Raw genomic sequence first — 17,273 nt, 5'->3', positions numbered from 1 at the left:
TCTCTCACAGAAACGACGGCGCCCCATGAATCCCCTCCGCGCCTGACGCCGGCCGCGTGCAGGGAGGCCACTCCGGGTGGGAAAAATAGCGGCTTCACCATGGCCGAGCTCGATCCTAGGATTGGGGGCGCAGGAGCCTTTGCATCTAGGCCATATGGCATCCTGCGACCGAGCAGACCGGCGGTTGCCGGCCAAGGCGTGGCTCAGTAGGCAGCTGACCAGGGAGCGGCTCACCAGGACGATAGCTCATGGACCAGCGGTCCGGTGACCGCCTCAGCCGTAGGTGCAGGAGTGTGGCCTGCACCCCTCCCTCTATGGTGTGGGCGCCGGTGTGCTTCCCGAAGGGGTGACCATGGCGGGTGGCGGAGTGTTGCTAGATTGGTGGAGCAGCACAGCGGCCGCAGCTCTCGGGCCGGATTGGCTCTCTAGCATCTTGGCGGCATCGTCGCCGTCGGCGTCGGCGTCAGCCGGCAGCCAGAGCACCGAGGCAAGGGAGGCAAAGATGCCTGTTCGAGGAGCCTCTGCTCGCCGTAGAGGAGGACGCGGTGGTCAGGCACCTAGAGTCGTACATATATTTATGGATCCACCAGAAGGTTTGGACAGTCCTAAATATGGGGCTCCACACCAAGACGCATCTAACATGGAGACCATGGCGCAAGACGGTGTAGTCTACATGGAAAGACATGAACTAGTCGAGATTAGGAAATTATTCGTTGTAATAAGAGGAGAACTCCTCTAGTCATATCCGACTAGTATTCTTATAACCAATCGACATGTAACTCTGCCCTTGACAAAATAAGGCGAGGCGCAGGGACCCCCTCCAAAGCAATTCAATCCAACCAACACACAGGACATAGGGTATTACGCAATCTAGCGGTCCGAACCTTTCTAGATAGTGTGTCTGCATTTACCTTCGAGTTCCTGATCTTGACGAGCCCCACTAACCAAAATACTATCTCGGACACCCCCTCGGTAGGTTGCTGGATTTAAACATTGATAGAGGGGCTGATAACAACAAGGGAAATAAACCTAGGACAAGTGCAAGTCATTGGTTTCAAAAACAGATGGGCAATCTATCAGAATGTTATGGCTTTGGTGAAGGACGGTGGTGTTGTTTCATGAGCAAATGAACATTTCATTGCATCTCTCATTAAGCTTCAACCTATAAAAAGATTAAAAAAGAACAATACTTTATTTTCACTCCAAAATTTTTGACTATCCTACTTTTCGAACTGTTTTCCTCTGCTTTGCACGCTCATCCGGCGTTCTTACCATCATATCATCATACGGCTTAAAGCGGGGAAGCAATGCTCATGCGTCAGTGATCGGTAGGTGCTGTGACTATGGAGTGCGTGCTGTCCAGTCCTAGAGACCTAGACTCCCCCTACTGTCTAGTGACCGGTAGTGCGAGGCCGAGAGCTAGGCAGCTTGCTGGCCCGCGCGGGAATGGAGGAAGCTTCCCTCTCCCGCCACCCCTTTCCTCTTCCGGAGCGGACCTATCCGCCTCCTCCCCCACTCTCCTCCCCCTCGCCCGTCTCGGCAACCGCAAGCGAACAGCGCACTCGGCCGACCATTGCCCGTTTCAGCTCACGCCCGCCGGGCCTCTGACTAGTCCATGTCGGGGCGGACTCGTGCTCCGCTCGCCGGATGGGATGCGCGATGGGATGGCATGGCCGCAATCGATCCCCAGCCTCTTTTTCCTCCGCGGCCGCGTCGATCGATCGCGTTCTCCACCTCGCGACAGCTAGCCGCAGCGCTGCTCGTTCCACCTTTCCTTTTCTCGGCGTTCTTGCGCGCGTCGTCCGGCTCGAGCTTCCTCCTTCCTCCGGCCGGCCGATCGATGGCGGCGCTGAGGGTGTGGGAATGGGAGGTGGACCTGGACGCGGCTCTCGACGTGGCGCTCTGGTGCCTGCCGCTCCTCCTCGTCGCGTGGCTGGTCGGCGGCCGCGTCGCCAGGGGGGACCCGCTCGACCCCGTCGCCGACGCCGCCGCTGCCGCGGCCGCCGCCGTCGCCGTCGCCAATGTCGTCGCGCGCCGCCTCCGCTGCCGCTGCCTCTGGCGCCGCTAGGGGAGTGGTGGTCCCGCTCGCCGCCGTCGGGTGAGGGTTCTGGCCTGCTGCTGCGCTTCGCTTTCTATCTTGTGGATTGTGGCTTGTGGGTGGATGCTACTGTTCAATCGGTCGGCTGTAGCAGATCGGTGGTGGAGCTGTCTATGAATAAAGACAGATGATTTCCTCTTGTTTCCGTCGCGTTCCTTTAATTTTTCAAGTCGATTTTGTGGCTGGATGGATATGCATCGTGCATACGTTTCCAGGCCGGCGGCGCCGGATCGGAGCCTCGCCGCCGGGAATCGACCGGCAATCGAGGGGAGCTGGGGACAGGAACCTTTTGCAACATGTGATCAGCGATTCAGCGTGGTTACGTAGGTGAGTGCTCGTTCGTTGTCTTCCTCCTTCAGACGTGGCCCTTATTTCTGTCGAGTTCTTGCCCCGGCTGCTGGCCGGCGTCGCCGCCGACCGAGCACAAGCAGCGTCAGGGCGAGGTGGCTGCTCCTCAAGATCCGCGCGCTCGAGCGGGTGATTTCTGGATATCCGGCGCGGTTACCCCGGTGATGAGTTGGGGGTGAGATTCGTGGTGGTTTCTTCTTCAGTAGGTCATGGCTGTGCAGCTGAACATGAACTTGTTCTTCAGATCATTGGCCACGAGCTGATCTGATTCCGATCAGCGCCCGTCACTGCCAGGCTCAAACTTTTAATCATTCTCAAACTTTTCTTGCTATTTCTCACGGCGATCAAAGAAGCATGCGTGCTTTTTTAGAAAGGAAAAATCAAGCGCGTTCATTTATTAGCCAATTCTTTTCCATTGGGCCGAGCCTAACTCGGTTGGACCCGATCCAGTCCACCCCCACCCGGGCCACGGTCTCTTACGGCCTTTCTCCCTTCCAAATTTTTTTTTATTTTTTTATTTTTTTTCGATTTTGCAGAAATATACAGTCGAATAAAAAATTTGCAAAAATGGGTTTATACCGCCGGCTGAAACGGTGGTATGGCCCTTACCGCCGTTTCAACCGGCGGTAGGGGTCTGACAGCCCCTACGCGGGTCCCTACCGCCATTTCAGTAGGCGGGAGAGCCCTACCGCCGTTTCAACCAACGGTAAGGCCCTCACCCCCTTACCGCTGCCGCCGAAGTAGTGCGCGCGCGGATCGAGGTACCCCCGTTGGTTGAAACAGCGGTAAGGACCCTTACCGCCGGATGAACTGGTGTGGGTTCGCCCTATTTAAGCGCCACGCTCGCTCGGTTTACAGAGAGTGCAAGGGGAACCATAGAGGGAAAGAAGGAAGGAAAGGAAGAGAAGAAAGAAGCGAAAGAAGGAAGGAAAGAAAGAAAGAAAGAGAGGAAAGAAGGGGAAGAAGCTATTGTCAACAGGTATGTTTTTCAATCTTGTAGTATAGTAGATTTAGAAATATCTGGTAGTTTTAGATGTACAAAAATCTAGATTAGTTAGTATAGTAGATTTAGTATTTAGTTCATAGTAATTCTAGCGTAGTATAGTTTGATGCAATTTTAATATTTATATTATACAACCGTAGGATGCCAAGACGTGAAAAGCTAGGAAACCAAGGTAATCTCAGTGCACGTTATTACGTTAAATGCTAGTCGTATGGTTTCATGTTAGGGGGTGTTTGGGAAACACCCGTTAAAGTTTAACACCTATCACATCGAATGTTTGGATGCTAATTAGGAGTACTAAACATAAGCTAATTACAAAACTAATTGCACAGATGGAGTATAATTCGCGAGACGAATCTATTAAGCCTAATTAGTCCATGATTTGACAATGTGGTGCTACAGTAACCATTTGCTAATGATGGATTAATTAGGCTCAATAGATTCGTCTCGCGAATTAGCACAAGGTTCTGCAATTAGTTTTATAATTAGCTCATGTTTAGTCCTCCTAATTAGCATCCGAACATCCGATGTGACACTGTTAAAGTTTAGCACCTCGTATCCAAACAGCCCCTTAGTTGCTTTCGGTTCTTACAATGAAAACGGTAAAGGTGGAGTGGTGCTCCGTTGACCGGAAATGCCTTCGACCTTTTGCCTCTGCCTAGTGGTGTTCCACTGCCCATGTGCTTTTGCGACGATCCTTGCAAGGTAGCTAAGTTCGATGCAGAGGACACGTATAGGCAGAGCTACTGAATGTGTTCAAACTTTCAGTTTGAGCCTATGCTTTGTTAGCGCCGCATTAACAAGATGGTGAGGAATTGATGTTCTGTAATAATTATTTCGTGTCATATGACATCTTGCATGATTTTGTTTTGTTTTGTAACAATTGCATTTGTTGCAGACCCCTCCACTGCTCTGTGATTTTGAGCAGTGGATTGACACTGAGATCAAGCTTGAAGACAAGGAGGAGATGCAGTACATGTTGCGGTGGGCGGCAGAGAACAAGGAGAGGATGGAGAAGAGACTCAGAGAGAAGGTTGCAGAGAAGGAGCACAAGGAAGAGGAGGAAAGGAGGCGTGTTGCTGCTGAGAGGGAGGAGAGGGTGGGGAAGCTTGAGCGTGCACGCCGAGCGAAAGCAGCGATCGAGGAGAATCCCGATGCCCTAAGGGAAAGTGGCCTCGTTGTACTCAGTAGTCTCTATTATTGGCTAGTTTCATGGTTTATTCATGGATAATGTTGTGCACTGTTGGACCTTTCATTGTGTTGTCCTTAGGTCATGTACTCCATTATTTGCCGCATATTTGTCCTTCCTTTTGATCGATTATTTCAATTATGTAGTTTTAATAATTATTTCAAAATTGTTTAGACATGTATAGTGAATGCACGAAATCATTGAAAAGCATTAAACTTCTGATCTAGATAGAGTAGTTCACGAATGAGCACACATCGTACGTTACACAATCGTACACATGATAAAAGATACAAGTCATCCTACGCACTAAATGCGTCCTCGCTTGAAACGAGGCTCACCGGCACCACGACCACGCCTCGCTGCCCGCTACGCTGCTCTGGTCTGCTGCTGGTCGTACATCAACAGCTTCGGCGGGCCAACGTCGCAAGTCGGACGTCGTCCTGATGCCGCCTCTGGTGGTGCCGTCGCAGGTGGTGTCGCAAGATACTGGGTCACGCCCGGTGGAGGACCATGCGGGGCGTCAGGCAACTGGGAGGGACCGATCACGTCAGGCTCGACTCGGAAAAGGTCGTCGATCCAGGCGTGGGTGCTGGACCTCTGTCCCTCGTCGATGGAGTCCTCCGAAACCCATTCGCGGCCTGCGAACCCTGTTATGCAACAAAGGAAATGGTTTTGTTAGCTCCGTTGCGTAATTAAAAAGGAATAGAAAAAATGTATTCATCACGCACTTGCTGGACGTATCTCTGTGCCTGGTGCAGCTGAAGAGGGCCACGAGGAGCACACTCCAGTATAACCAGCATGCATCTGCGTGGCTGTCGGCAAGACGTTCTGCGGAACAGTGGACGGACCAGGTGTGGCATACCAAGACGGTGGTGGTGCTGGTGTGGCGTAGGACGTCCCGGCCGGTGGTGGACGAACAGGCGGTTGAGAGGACGTACCTGCCTGCTGAGTAGGAGTTGGACAGGACGAATAGGGGTAGGCCGCCCGTGGTGGAAGTATGACATCCCCGTGACCGCCATGGCAGCTGACAGCCCTCATGAACCTACTGCAGGTGTCCCGGACCCTCCTGTACAGCGTCCGGTGCTAATGAGCAGTCACGTCATCGTAGTGGTCGATGTCGTATGTCAGCTTTGTGGCTACCTCAGCAATAACGTCGTACTTTTGGGGAGAGAAAATGGTTCAAATTAGTCACACCAAATGATGCAAGTTGAGTAAAAAATATATAGTAGCTTACCGTGTAGTTCAAGTTGATGTCTCTCGAACGCGAATACGTCTGCGTGACTGGCGTGGTCTCCGTCGGTGGTTCCCTCGGAACATACGTGACGCGCGTCCTGGTCCTCGATAAGAACCACTGAAGGTACGCTGTGAAAGCGTCATTGTCGTGTGCACGGGCCTCCTGCACCACCTCATCTAGTGCGGTCATCCACATGTCGACCCACTGAACCATCCTCGGAGCCCATTGGACTCCAGGCCCACCACCACCACCACCCTGACGGCTAGCCCTAATGGAACCATTGTTGCACAAGTTATATAAATGAAAAATTAACATTTCAAGGTCAATCAAAAGGCTGGGGGTGTACCTATGAACGACGGTCGGGACAACAGACATAACCGGAAGTGGGGAGTGCTGGTACAGGCCGAACTGCCTCATCACACGGTGAACCGCATAGTCCTCGACGTGGATGTCGTAGACTAGTGGCCTCATCGTCCTCCAATACTCCATATCCCGATGGCACAGCGAAGAGAGGCCATGCGGGGCACGAGCCTGCACCTCCTCGAAGGTGTAGGGTCTCCACCTCACGTCAGTGTCGACAAGAGCGTCGAACAAACCGACGAAGTCCGGGTATGACTTCTTCGTCTGCACCCCCACCCATATTCCCTGCAACAAATAAAATCACAATTTGGCATTTATGACTTCGAATAATTATAATTTAAGTCCATTTGAATTAAAAAAATAAATGAAAAGGAATTCTCTCTCCTTTTCTTTTTTTCTTTTTTTCCTTCACCTTTTTCTTTTTTTCTTTTTTTCCCTTCCCCTTTTCTTTTTCCTTTGTGTTCCCCATCTCCATCTGCCTTATCTTTTTCTCGTCTCCTCTAGCTTCCACCGCTTTCTCCCTCACGCGCTCCCCGTCACCGCCCGACCCTCGGGTCCCCGGCGTTGCTCCGCCTCAGCTCGCCGCCAACACCGAGCTCCACCGCCATCCCGTCGTCGCGCCGCCTTGAGTTGCCACCCGGCCCTCGGGTCCCCCGTCGCCGTGCCGGCCAGCTCCCTGTCGCCTGGCCTACCTGCGGGCCCTCCTCAAGGGCAAGCGTGGGAAACGGCCGAGGAGGAGCCGCGGGAGCCGGTTTTTTTGGCTCCGCCTCCCCGAAAGGGCTCCAGAGAGCGCGATTTGCGGGGCTCTGCCACCGGAGCCGAAGCCATTTTGCTACGCGCGCGCCCTTTAGCAGGGTTTCGAGAGAAGTCGCTCCCGGAGCCCTACCAAATGAGCCCTATATATAGGCCCTGTTTGGCACAGCTCCACTCCTAAACTCCAGCAACTTCATCAAAAAATTCAGCCAAACACCCTAACTCCAAAACTCCATGGAGTTGCCAACTCCATGGAGCTGTAGTGCAAATGGAGGTGGAGTTTTGGAGTACCTCTTTTGCTACTCCAGAAACCACTCTTTTCAACCTCCTCGTGGAGTTGGTGGATAATTACCCACCAATGCCACTGGTTACATAGAAAAAACGGTTCGTTCTATTTTCCTCCGAGACTCCATGTGCTCGTCTCCACCGGTCTCCACCGCGCTAGCGCCGCCCGTCGCTCCCGCCGCCGGCCGCCGTGGCCCCTCCGTCCCGCGCGCTCCGGCCTTGGAGCCCCGCCGCCGACCAACCCCACCGCCGCCCGCCCTACCCTCGCCGCCGGCCGCACCGCCCGCCGCCCGCCCGAGCCCCGCCGCCGGCCGCACCCCCCGCCGCCCGCCCGAGCCCCGCCGGCGGCCGCCCCCACCGCCGCCCGCTTGTGCCCCGCCACCGGTCGCACCCCCCGCCGCCAGCCGCCCCCCGCCGCCGCCCGAGCCCCGCCGCCGGCCGCACCCCCCGCCGCCCGCGCTAGCCCCGCCACCGGCCGCACCTCCCGCCGCCGGCAGCACCACCCACCTGCTGGTGCCTTCCCCTCCTCTTCCTTCGGGTGACCAGTGGGCAACGGCAGAGAGAGGAAAAGGAAAGGAGGAAGAAAGGAGGGGGAGAGGATGACAAGTAGGGCCTGAATTGGGGGCAACAATGGCAATTAACATTGAAATTGATTTTTTTTTGGAGCTGAGAGTACCCATCTAGCCAAACACACCATTTTATTTCTGGAGTTTTGGAGTGGAGCTGACTCTACCTGGAGTTTTGGAGTAGAGCAGCTCCACCCAGAGCTGGAGCCATGCCAAACAAGGCCATAATATCTTTGGGTGCCTTTCTGAATTCGGAAAGGTGGAGAGAGTGCAGGCGATTCGAATATGTTGCTGCTAAATTTGGTGTCTTGTGCATACCAAATTGTGCAAGTTTTGGGTATGTGTCGACGACACTTGGCAAGTGGCATTGCATTCGATCTGCGAAATTTCACTGAATTTTGAGAGTTTCTGGATTTTCGCCGGTGAACCAAAAATAAGTGCACTGATGCTATATACTATCTCGGTATCAAAATATTTGTCGCCGTTAACTTTTGATCATGACTTTTGACCATTCATCTTATTAAAAAATATGTAAGTATCATTTATTTACTTTGTGACTTGCTTTATCATCAAAGTTATTTTAAGCGTAACTTATGTTTTTCGTACATTCATAATAAATCTTTAAATAAGATGAATGCTTAAATATTACGAGAAAAGTTAAGAGCAATAAATATTTTGATACGGAGGAAGTATTTTCATAAACGAAAAATAAACAATCAGCATGGTGGGCGCTCTCTCGTTTGCTCATCAACACGTCATTTGATGAGTTGATCGATTCTTGATCTCTTCTCTTTTCTCTACTCACCAAAATGAAAGCAGACCACTGATGTCTGATGTCTCATGGCAATGTCCGACCTCCGAATGACAATCTGCGTGATTAGTCTCCCGCTTGCAGCTTTTGTCCATGCTTAGAGAAAATACTGTGGAAGCTTTAGGTTATAACAAATTGGAGTCCCTCTGTACCAAAACAAAACAAGTCACTGCATTCAAAATTTGTCCCAGAACATATTATTATTGTTGTCTATTTAGCATGTACACTCACATGTGGCATTCAATTAGCATCAAATATCGTTAAAGTAGGACAATCAAAATCATTTCACACCTCTGTTAATTTTTTAGGATAAACTTTTTTTTTTGAAATCAAGGGGGTATGTTTTGATATCCTGATTAGGTTCTGCGTCATCGGAGGAGGTTTTTGCTCGATTTTCTCTAATTATCTGAGAGTTAGATTATGGTTTGTTCCTTTGGTAAATTCTGAAATGATTACATTTGCTTTGCCAGTTATTCTTCCATTTCTGCATCCTCACACTTCAATTGTACCATAGATGATCGATCACACATCGTGACATGGAGGTGGGGAGCACCCTCCCTGCGTTGTTTCCCAATCGGACGGCTGAAAGGAAAAATCATTGTACCGTTACCAGGAAAGCAAGAACGACAAGTTGGCTAGAAAACGCGAAAGCCTGCAGCTGGGGCCTACTCATCAGCCTCTCATTAAGCCGGGATCTGGCTGCTATCCACAGTGGCGCACGTGTGAACGGCCGACCAAGCCACGTGGACCACCTGTTCTTGCGATAGTAGGAGGGAGATCTCAGCGCTGCAGCCCCAACCCCTCGACCTCAAGGCCAGGAGGCGGAAGGTCGGAAGGAATCGGACTATCGGAGCTGATCCGGCCTCTCTCTCAGGGTAAGCAATCCTGCCGTTTCTTCTTCGGTTCTGGATCTCTGGTGCAACCGGCCCCAAGAAGCGCATGAGTAGTAGGTGGGATGCTTTGCCGAATTGTGATTCCTCTCCGAGAGATTCGGTTGGCACCTGCGCTTCATTCCAATTTCTTTGGAAAATTTATGCATTGAGAAGCGCATTCGAGTTGAGATGAGGATCACTCAAGTGTGGATACTGGATAGGAATAAGGATCCTACGATATCAGTAATTCCGCTCAATGGTGTTCTTGAGAGTTCAGATGATTGTTTCCTTTGCATTTTTGTATTCGTATGAATTTCTCAGAGACACTTCAAGCTATTGTTGATTTGTTGCCTTATCTTTGCAGGATCACTACAGTTTGACGCATTTGGAGCTGGCCTTTCTGACAGGTGACAGCAAGAAGATGAGTGCAGGACATGGCGACACAGGGGCCTCAGGTATACTGCAAATGGCCTTCTCTTCTTGCTACTGCTTTAAAGGAGCAAGCTGGAAATTCCAGCGTCACAAGGAAATGCTTGACAAATGACATTTGCATTAGTGACGACACACACATGTCCAACCAAAAATATAAATACATAATTTTCTCTGAGGGCTTTCTGATCTTGGTCATTCTGCAGCATATGTATAGTAACACACTGGTTCTCTCTGAAGTATTGTTTAAAGTAAGTTCAAAGCAGCCGTGTGTATTGCACTATGGATTCAATTGCATCTTTGCCTTGCAGCTATGATGGCAAAGCTGAAGGAGTTATTGCACAGAAGTGAAAATCGCATTTGTGCTGATTGCAGCGTGCCTGATCCCAAATGGGCGTAAGTATTTGCATGACCTTGAATCACCCTCTGAGTGATTTGGTTGAGCTTGAATATCCCCTTCTTGGGCTCTGTTAGTGCTTGTGTAGATGACATATCAGCGGAATATATAATGAAATAACTCGTTATTCATAACCCCGCAATATTTTTTAGGAATAGAATATTTCATTATAAATCTGAAGTGTATTTGTCTGTTTCACACCCTTTTCGTTTTCAACATGATCAGGTTTGTATGCAATATGCAGAATCATTTGCTTCTAGCTTTTGTGAAACACAACCCTCACAAAAGTAAATGGGTTTTCTCCTTGCAGATCAGCCAATATTGGGGTATTCATTTGTGTAAAATGTTCTGGCGTCCACAGAAGTCTTGGTACACATATTTCAAAGGTTTCCCTACTTGCAACCTAGATAACTTTACACGCTTCCTTTTTGTTTCTATTTTTTGAAATTACAATCGTACCAGAAGGTTTTTCCCCCTAGCTTACTAGCCTTCTAGTAGCAATGCAAATATTTGTAAGTTGTAACTATATAAATAACTCTTAGTATTAGTTCATATATGGAAATATTGCAATTAAGCCATAATATCACAATTAACCTGTTATTTTTCTGGCACAGGTTCTGTCAGTAACACTAGATAAGTGGACTGACAATGAAGTTGAGTCAATGATAGAAGTTGGTGGGAATTCAAATGCCAATGCAATATATGAGGCTTTTCTGCCAGAGGGCTACCAGAAGCCACATCCAGATTCTAGCCAGGAAGAGAGAGAAAAGTTCATCAGGTATGTAATTATTTGGAAATGATTTTTCTTTATCAATGAGCACAAGAAACTTCAGCAAGCTGTTTGAGGATTGTTATTTGCTTTACAAACTTGATCTTCGGAAGGCATTTCGATTCAAGAGTGTAGCGTACTAACGAGCTCCATATTGTTACTGTCATAGTCACTACTACCGATGCATACATTCCCAATGTTTCAGGTCAAAATATGAGCTGCAGGAATTTCTGAAGCCAAGCCTGCGGATTGTCTCTCATCATACTAGTGATGACTGTGGAAAGCATGCAGGCAGTGCCTCCCATTCTGATGGTTCCAAGAGTGAAGTAAGCTGTCACAGAACCTAACATTTATTACAAGACGTTCACTTTCTTATTCAGTATTTAGCGTGTTCTGTAATTCTTTTTTAAAAAAAAAAATTGCAGATCGGCATGATTGAATTCATCGGAATATTGAATGTCAAGGTGATAGGAGGCACCAACCTAGCCATCAGGGACATGTCAAGTAGTGACCCATATGTGGTCCTGACGCTTGGGCATCAGGTAATTTTGGTCCGTTTGTCATATTTCTAACAGAATAAACAAGTATTCTTTGTTGTCAAATTTCAGCACGCCCTTGTTGAGTGCAGAAAGTACAATCTTCTGTAATCAAAGGCAACCTGAATCCTGTCTGGAATGAAGAACTGAAGCTCTCTGTTCCTCGGGAATATGGACCTCTGAAGCTGGTAATTAACATGAATCTGATAATGCTATCTGGATTTTGATGTTTTTGATGCACCTGAGTTTGAGAATGCCTCATCAAATAACCAATGTTATTCTCCTTTACTCTCCCACAACACAACAATGCAAACAGCAAGTGTTCGATCACGACATGATGTCCAAGGATGATCTCATGGGTGAGGCCGAGATTGACCTGCAGACGATGATCAACGCCGCTGCTGCGTTCGGTAATCCGGAGCTGCTGGGCGACATGCAGATCGGCCGGTGGCTCAAGTCTGAGGACAACGCGCTCGTCAGGGACAGCGCCGTGGTGGTCGCCGGTGGCAAGGTGAAGCAAGGGGTATCGCTGAAACTGCAGCACACGGAGTCCGGGGAACTAGAGCTGGAAATGGAGTGGATGCCGCTCAACATGTAGAAAAAGCTGTGAAGTTGCAAACTTTGTTTTCCTGTCAAATTGCAAACTTTATTTTCTGAAATCAAAACTATCTGCGTATTGGCAGAACATAAATGGTGTTGTGCTCAGAGGATTTCATTTTGCTTTTGTTGCAATCAGAAAATGTTCAGTGGGAGTTCCAAGAGTTCTTGCAAATAAAGCTCTTCGCAGAAGCAGCCTTTGGAATCTGATTGCGCTTGTGATTACAACAAGCTTCTCTTTGAGCATGTTCTGTCAACGTAGCCATCTGTCAGCTTAACTCTTGAGCATATCCTGTTGAAATTGAAATTGCCGTGCCAGTGCGGCAGTGCCAATAATCCGTTTTGTTGATGCAAATTTGCTTTCATGCGGCAGACAAGAAATCTGCTATGCATTCAACTAAATAAATGCTGTGTACGAGCAGTGGCAGTAGAATATGTAAATTTTGCTAACTTGAATATTATTTTGATTTTGTTGGCTAGTTGCGAACTATTCGACAAGTAGCAACAGAACCTGGAAATTTTGTTAAATTAAACCAATGAACCCGGAATTTTCGTTAAAATAGTTAGCCCATTTTTTACTTTAGAATTGGTGTGGCATTCTCCTTAAAAATTGAGGATTTGCGTTAACTTTTGCTTCGTCCTTCAAATCCTTCGCCGTTATTCTCTAACCACGTCGATACAGAGCTTGCAATTGTTTGGATTACCGATGGGGACCGATATCCAAATGCATCAGCCGCCATCAGAATAGGAAAAAAAATTGTATTGCAAGGAAGAACAAACGAAGGGATGTGCCGATGAACACAATGCTCAGTGGAAAGAGAAGTCGTTTTTTGGTTTGCCGGCTCACGGTGACCTAAAAGGCCACCACTGCCTCAACCTTTTATGAACTCATCATCGCATTGCCCAGCGGATTTCTTTTTTTTTCTCAGAGAGCGGTAAAAACAGAGATCCTTTTGCCCAACGTCAATAAAATCGAACAAAAAGAAACAAAAAACAACGGGCAAGAAGAGAAACAAATCGATCTGCGCGACGGGACAACAGGGCTTCAGTGTGTGTAACAACATGAAAACGATCAACGGCGGATGAATCCGCCTCACCGAAATCCGCTAAGATCCTTTCGGATCCAAATCATCATCAGCCCACGCAAAGAGTCCATCGCAGCGCGAAAGAAAGCAAAATCGAGAAGAGACGAGATTAACACGCCGGAAGAGAACAAAGCGAGCTCGGTGCGATCGATGGCGGCTAGGGTTTAGGGCTGCGGGTACCTGGGGCATCACCGGGAGGTCAGTTTATATAGAAGAGTCGGAGAGATTTGGAGGCGGCGGGCGCTAGGGTTTCTTCAGACGGAGGCGAAGCAGCGGTCTCCAAACCAATCAGTCTGTTGGAATGGGCCAAGGCCGACATGGGCAAAAGCAGCCCAAACGGCCAAACCCGTCCGTATTTTTTTTTCTTTTTCTTTTTGGTACACGACGGGGTGTATATTGCCTTCTTGTAAGTCTACGGACTGTCACGAGCCTAGGTAGCGAGGAGGGGGTTGCCGGCGTCGCGCACGGCGGTGAGTTCGGCGGCGCCGCCTCGAGCAGGGTCGAAAGGGGAGAGAAGACGGGACAGATAGTTTAGGTTTCTGTTCTTCGTTACGCTTCGTTCTCGAGCTCTGGGTCTTTACCGGCAGCCCATGGGCCGTTAACGGGTTACAGGACCGGAGGCCCAGCTACGGCACGCAGGCCGGCTCTTGCTATTGCATGGCCTTGGGCCCATAAACAGTAGACGGTAACGTTCCCCCTGTTAAGAAGCAACTTGTTCTCAAGTTGAAAACTCTCGAATAGAATCAGAACACCAGGCATCAATGGAACTTGTTAAGCAACGACTATCACCCCACAGTGCTATCATCAATGGAAGGGAAGCTTACCTTCAAGGCGTGCAGATTCTCCCAAGTAGCCTAGGTTGGAGGCAATTCTTGCCATTGCACCAGTCCGAAAGGAATGGAATCATCTTGTTACCCACCTTCTGGAGTCAACTCTGAACAACCTGCACAGGATGGCATACAGTTGTTTGAAGGATACAATTGAGATTAGCATCATTGCTCACCCTGGTACTAGGAGGTAGAGCTTTCTTCAGGTGTGATACAGATATGACTGGGTGAATATGGCTTGTGTTAGGTAATTGCAGTTTGTATGCTACACGCTCCACTTTCTATGTTATCAGGTAGGATCTAAAGAACTTAACTCAGTTTTTGGTTTGATCTCTTGGCTACTAACATATGGACATAAGATTGTAACTTGACATACACCCAGTCACCCACTTCAAATGTTCTTTCCTATCTTTTCTTGTCAGCCTGATGCTTCATACGCTGCTAAGTTCTCAACATGTTATGTTTTATGACAGCAGACATCTCATTTCTATCCTTCAACCATTCGATTCGGCTTTAGGTAGGAAAGGGTTTCCTGCAAGCTTCTTTTGCCTATCCCGACTCCAGAGTCCCCTTTTATCTTAGGAAAAATCTTTTTAGATCAATATCCGACTTGGTTTCAATTTTTTTTTAAACGAACCAGGTAGGAGAGCTGTCGATTATATTAAAAAGAAGGAGTTCCAGGCTGGATACGAAAAATGAAAAGAAAAGAAAATGAACTCGCACGGTTGGATTGGAACATCAACGCGGGTAGCCACTCAACTCAAAAACTACTACCCCCAACCGGTTGGATTGGGACATCAACGCGGCATCATCACTCCACTCGCCACAGCGGCACCTACCAACATCCCTGCTCATAATTCGTCAAAACTTCCAAACGTGGCCCGACGTCGACAGGGAACCGATAGAAGCAGGCTGCACCGCGTCGAGAAGGCCACCACCATGCGGGATCCTTCGCTGTAGTGCCGCTGCAACACGACACTCCACCTGGCATAGTGATACCATCGAATCCGGACCTCTCGCAGGCTGCCTTGCAGTCGCCACCGCGATAACACGACGCGTGGGGGCCTCGCCACATCCGCCGTTGGACTCCACCTCACTCTCATCGCCTCGAAGAAACGCCACGTGCGAGGGCCTCGCCACACCCGCCGTAGTACTCAACGTCCCGGATCCGGGTTTTTTATCGTTGTCAGCGTGGTGAGCAATATTGCCCTCCTCCACAAGATCTCCGTCAATTAGCCAAGCCGGCGCTTCAGGTCGACCTCGCCTCGTTGCTTCGTACATGCAAAAGCATCCACCGCCATGTAAGCAAGCCAAAGAAGTCGCTTGCGCCATCTTTCGACAATGTACCGTACCAAGTAGCCCAGCCAAGCTGAGCACCCCGCCGCGGTCCGCTGCATGCCTAGTTGTCCCACGATGTTGTTGCCGCAAGCGCCATCCTCCGACGCAATCCCACGCCGCACTGACCGTTGCCAAGCAACGCCAGCCACCGTGGTCCGCTACAAGCGGCCAAGACCGACAGCCATGCGACAACCTCTTGCCGCTACCATAACTGCGATCGCCTCCACGTGGCCTTAGCAACACCCATCCAACTTGCCACACGGCGGAATTGTTGCCACCAGCTGCGGTCGTCCATGACTAATGAACCAGGAATGCCACAGACCGAGATGGGTATCTAGAGACGACGCCTCCAAGGAGAGCACGGTGCCAATAGCGCCGCCGTCGCTCGTCCATAAATTGGACAGGGTTTTCACCCAGAGGACCCTGTGCAGCAGGGTTGTAGCTCAGAAATGATGCCCCCAACGGGGAAAACGACACCCTAGGGTGCCACCATCATCTCCACCAGCAAGAAGGCCGACAAGGGCTTTCGCTTGGAGCATCCCAACCCCTGCACGCTCACGGCTCGGCACTCCCAGCTATAGTCACAACAATTCATCTAGAGCGGCGGCGGCGCCGCGCCTCCTCGCACCACGCCGCCAAACCTCCACGTCCGCTCGCTCGCCGGCAATCATCCTCCACGCACCGCGCCCTGCGCTACCCCGCGTGCGGCCTGCGCGCAGCACCTCCTCCGCGCCGGTGGCATCTCCGTGCCGCCATCCTTCGCGTCGCTATTCTCCACAAGCTGCTGCCGGTCTCTGCACCTCCTCCGCGTCTCCTCCTCTGGTGCCTCCTCCGCATCTCCTCATACTGGCGGCCCCACTCCCCCTGCTTCAGCCACCCCATCGCAACTCGACTCGAACGTCGCGAGCCGAGCACCGCCGCACCTTGGACTGCGCCCTCCAGAGTGGATCCGGTGTGCGCGTGCCGGACCAGGGCCGCCGACCACTGCCGAAGTCGCTAGCAGCATCGCCCCCTCCGGTGGTAGCGAGGGGGAGTGGAAGGGAGCGGCAGCAAGTCCTGGCGCCGGCCCCCACGAAGCGCGCGCGGCCACAGCCACAGCGTACGCCGCCGCCGCAGACCACCCCACGTGCTGTGACGCCACCACCACTGGAGGCCGCAACACCCGCGCGCGCTCGCTGCTGGCGCCGCAGGGGCAAGCCGTTGCCTATCTTTTCTAAGCATTGTTGATCTTTGGCTTGCCTACACGGATGCTACTGTTATGTATTACATTTTGTGTATGTGCAATGCTATAGTCGATTGTTCTTGCAAATCGACACATAGTCTTTGGCAATCTGAATAATTAGTTATGCTGCCAAATTTATGGTTATAACTTATAAACTACGATTCATACCTTCTGCATTGTTCATAGCTGGACCTTTAAAAGCTACACTCAAATACAACTATTAAGGCATAATGTCTACACTAATGCTGACAACACAGATCATACGCGGCTTCTCTACGGGCGCGGCGTTAGCGCGCCAACCATCATCCTAGTAAAGTCATTCACGCAAATAGAGTCATTCCCGCAATAATTTGATGGAGCATTCGAGCTGTAATAAAATAATGAACCGATAGCAAAAGCTTAAGGCCCAGTATGAAACTGAGGCAGGCCAGCCAAACCTTCTCGCTTGGCCCGCTAGGCGCGCTTTCGCAGCCTGCTTCAAACCCTCCTCCTGATCGGGACTGCTTCCACCTCCTCCGTGCGAGGCCCGCTCAAGCTTCCACCTCCCTGTGCGG

The 17,273-nt window shown here is 50.3% G+C and overlaps 1 protein-coding gene and 2 non-coding genes across 3 annotated transcripts; 1 reads left to right on the top strand and 2 right to left on the bottom strand.

Moving 5' to 3' along the window:
* Nucleotides 1-9,362: 9,362 nt before the first annotated feature.
* LOC117857977 (ADP-ribosylation factor GTPase-activating protein AGD12) lies at nt 9,363-12,454 on the top strand. The gene is made up of 9 exons (XM_034741304.2): nt 9,363-9,522; nt 9,884-9,974; nt 10,260-10,344; nt 10,656-10,731; nt 10,960-11,123; nt 11,320-11,440; nt 11,540-11,656; nt 11,743-11,838; nt 11,967-12,454. The coding sequence occupies exons 2-9, from the start codon at nt 9,941-9,943 to the stop codon at nt 12,246-12,248; spliced, it is 975 nt and encodes a 324-aa protein (XP_034597195.1). The 5' UTR covers nt 9,363-9,522; nt 9,884-9,940; the 3' UTR covers nt 12,249-12,454.
* A 595-nt stretch (nt 12,455-13,049) lies between these two features.
* On the bottom strand, nt 13,050-13,148 carry LOC117841789 (small nucleolar RNA Z152/R70/R12). The gene has a single exon (XR_004637373.1). It is a non-coding gene; the product is annotated as a small nucleolar RNA Z152/R70/R12 (small nucleolar RNA).
* Nucleotides 13,149-13,287: 139 nt separating this feature from the next.
* Nucleotides 13,288-13,388, bottom strand: LOC117841788 (small nucleolar RNA R11/Z151). The gene has a single exon (XR_004637372.1). It is a non-coding gene; the product is annotated as a small nucleolar RNA R11/Z151 (small nucleolar RNA).
* Nucleotides 13,389-17,273: the final 3,885 nt, after the last annotated feature.

This window comes from Setaria viridis, chromosome 1 (genome assembly GCF_005286985.2).
Source record: "Setaria viridis chromosome 1, Setaria_viridis_v4.0, whole genome shotgun sequence".
In the NCBI taxonomy this organism is placed as follows: Eukaryota; Viridiplantae; Streptophyta; class Magnoliopsida; order Poales; family Poaceae; genus Setaria; species Setaria viridis.
Note: the sequence above shows the minus strand (reverse complement) of the source record. Positions and strands in the feature narration are given on the sequence as shown.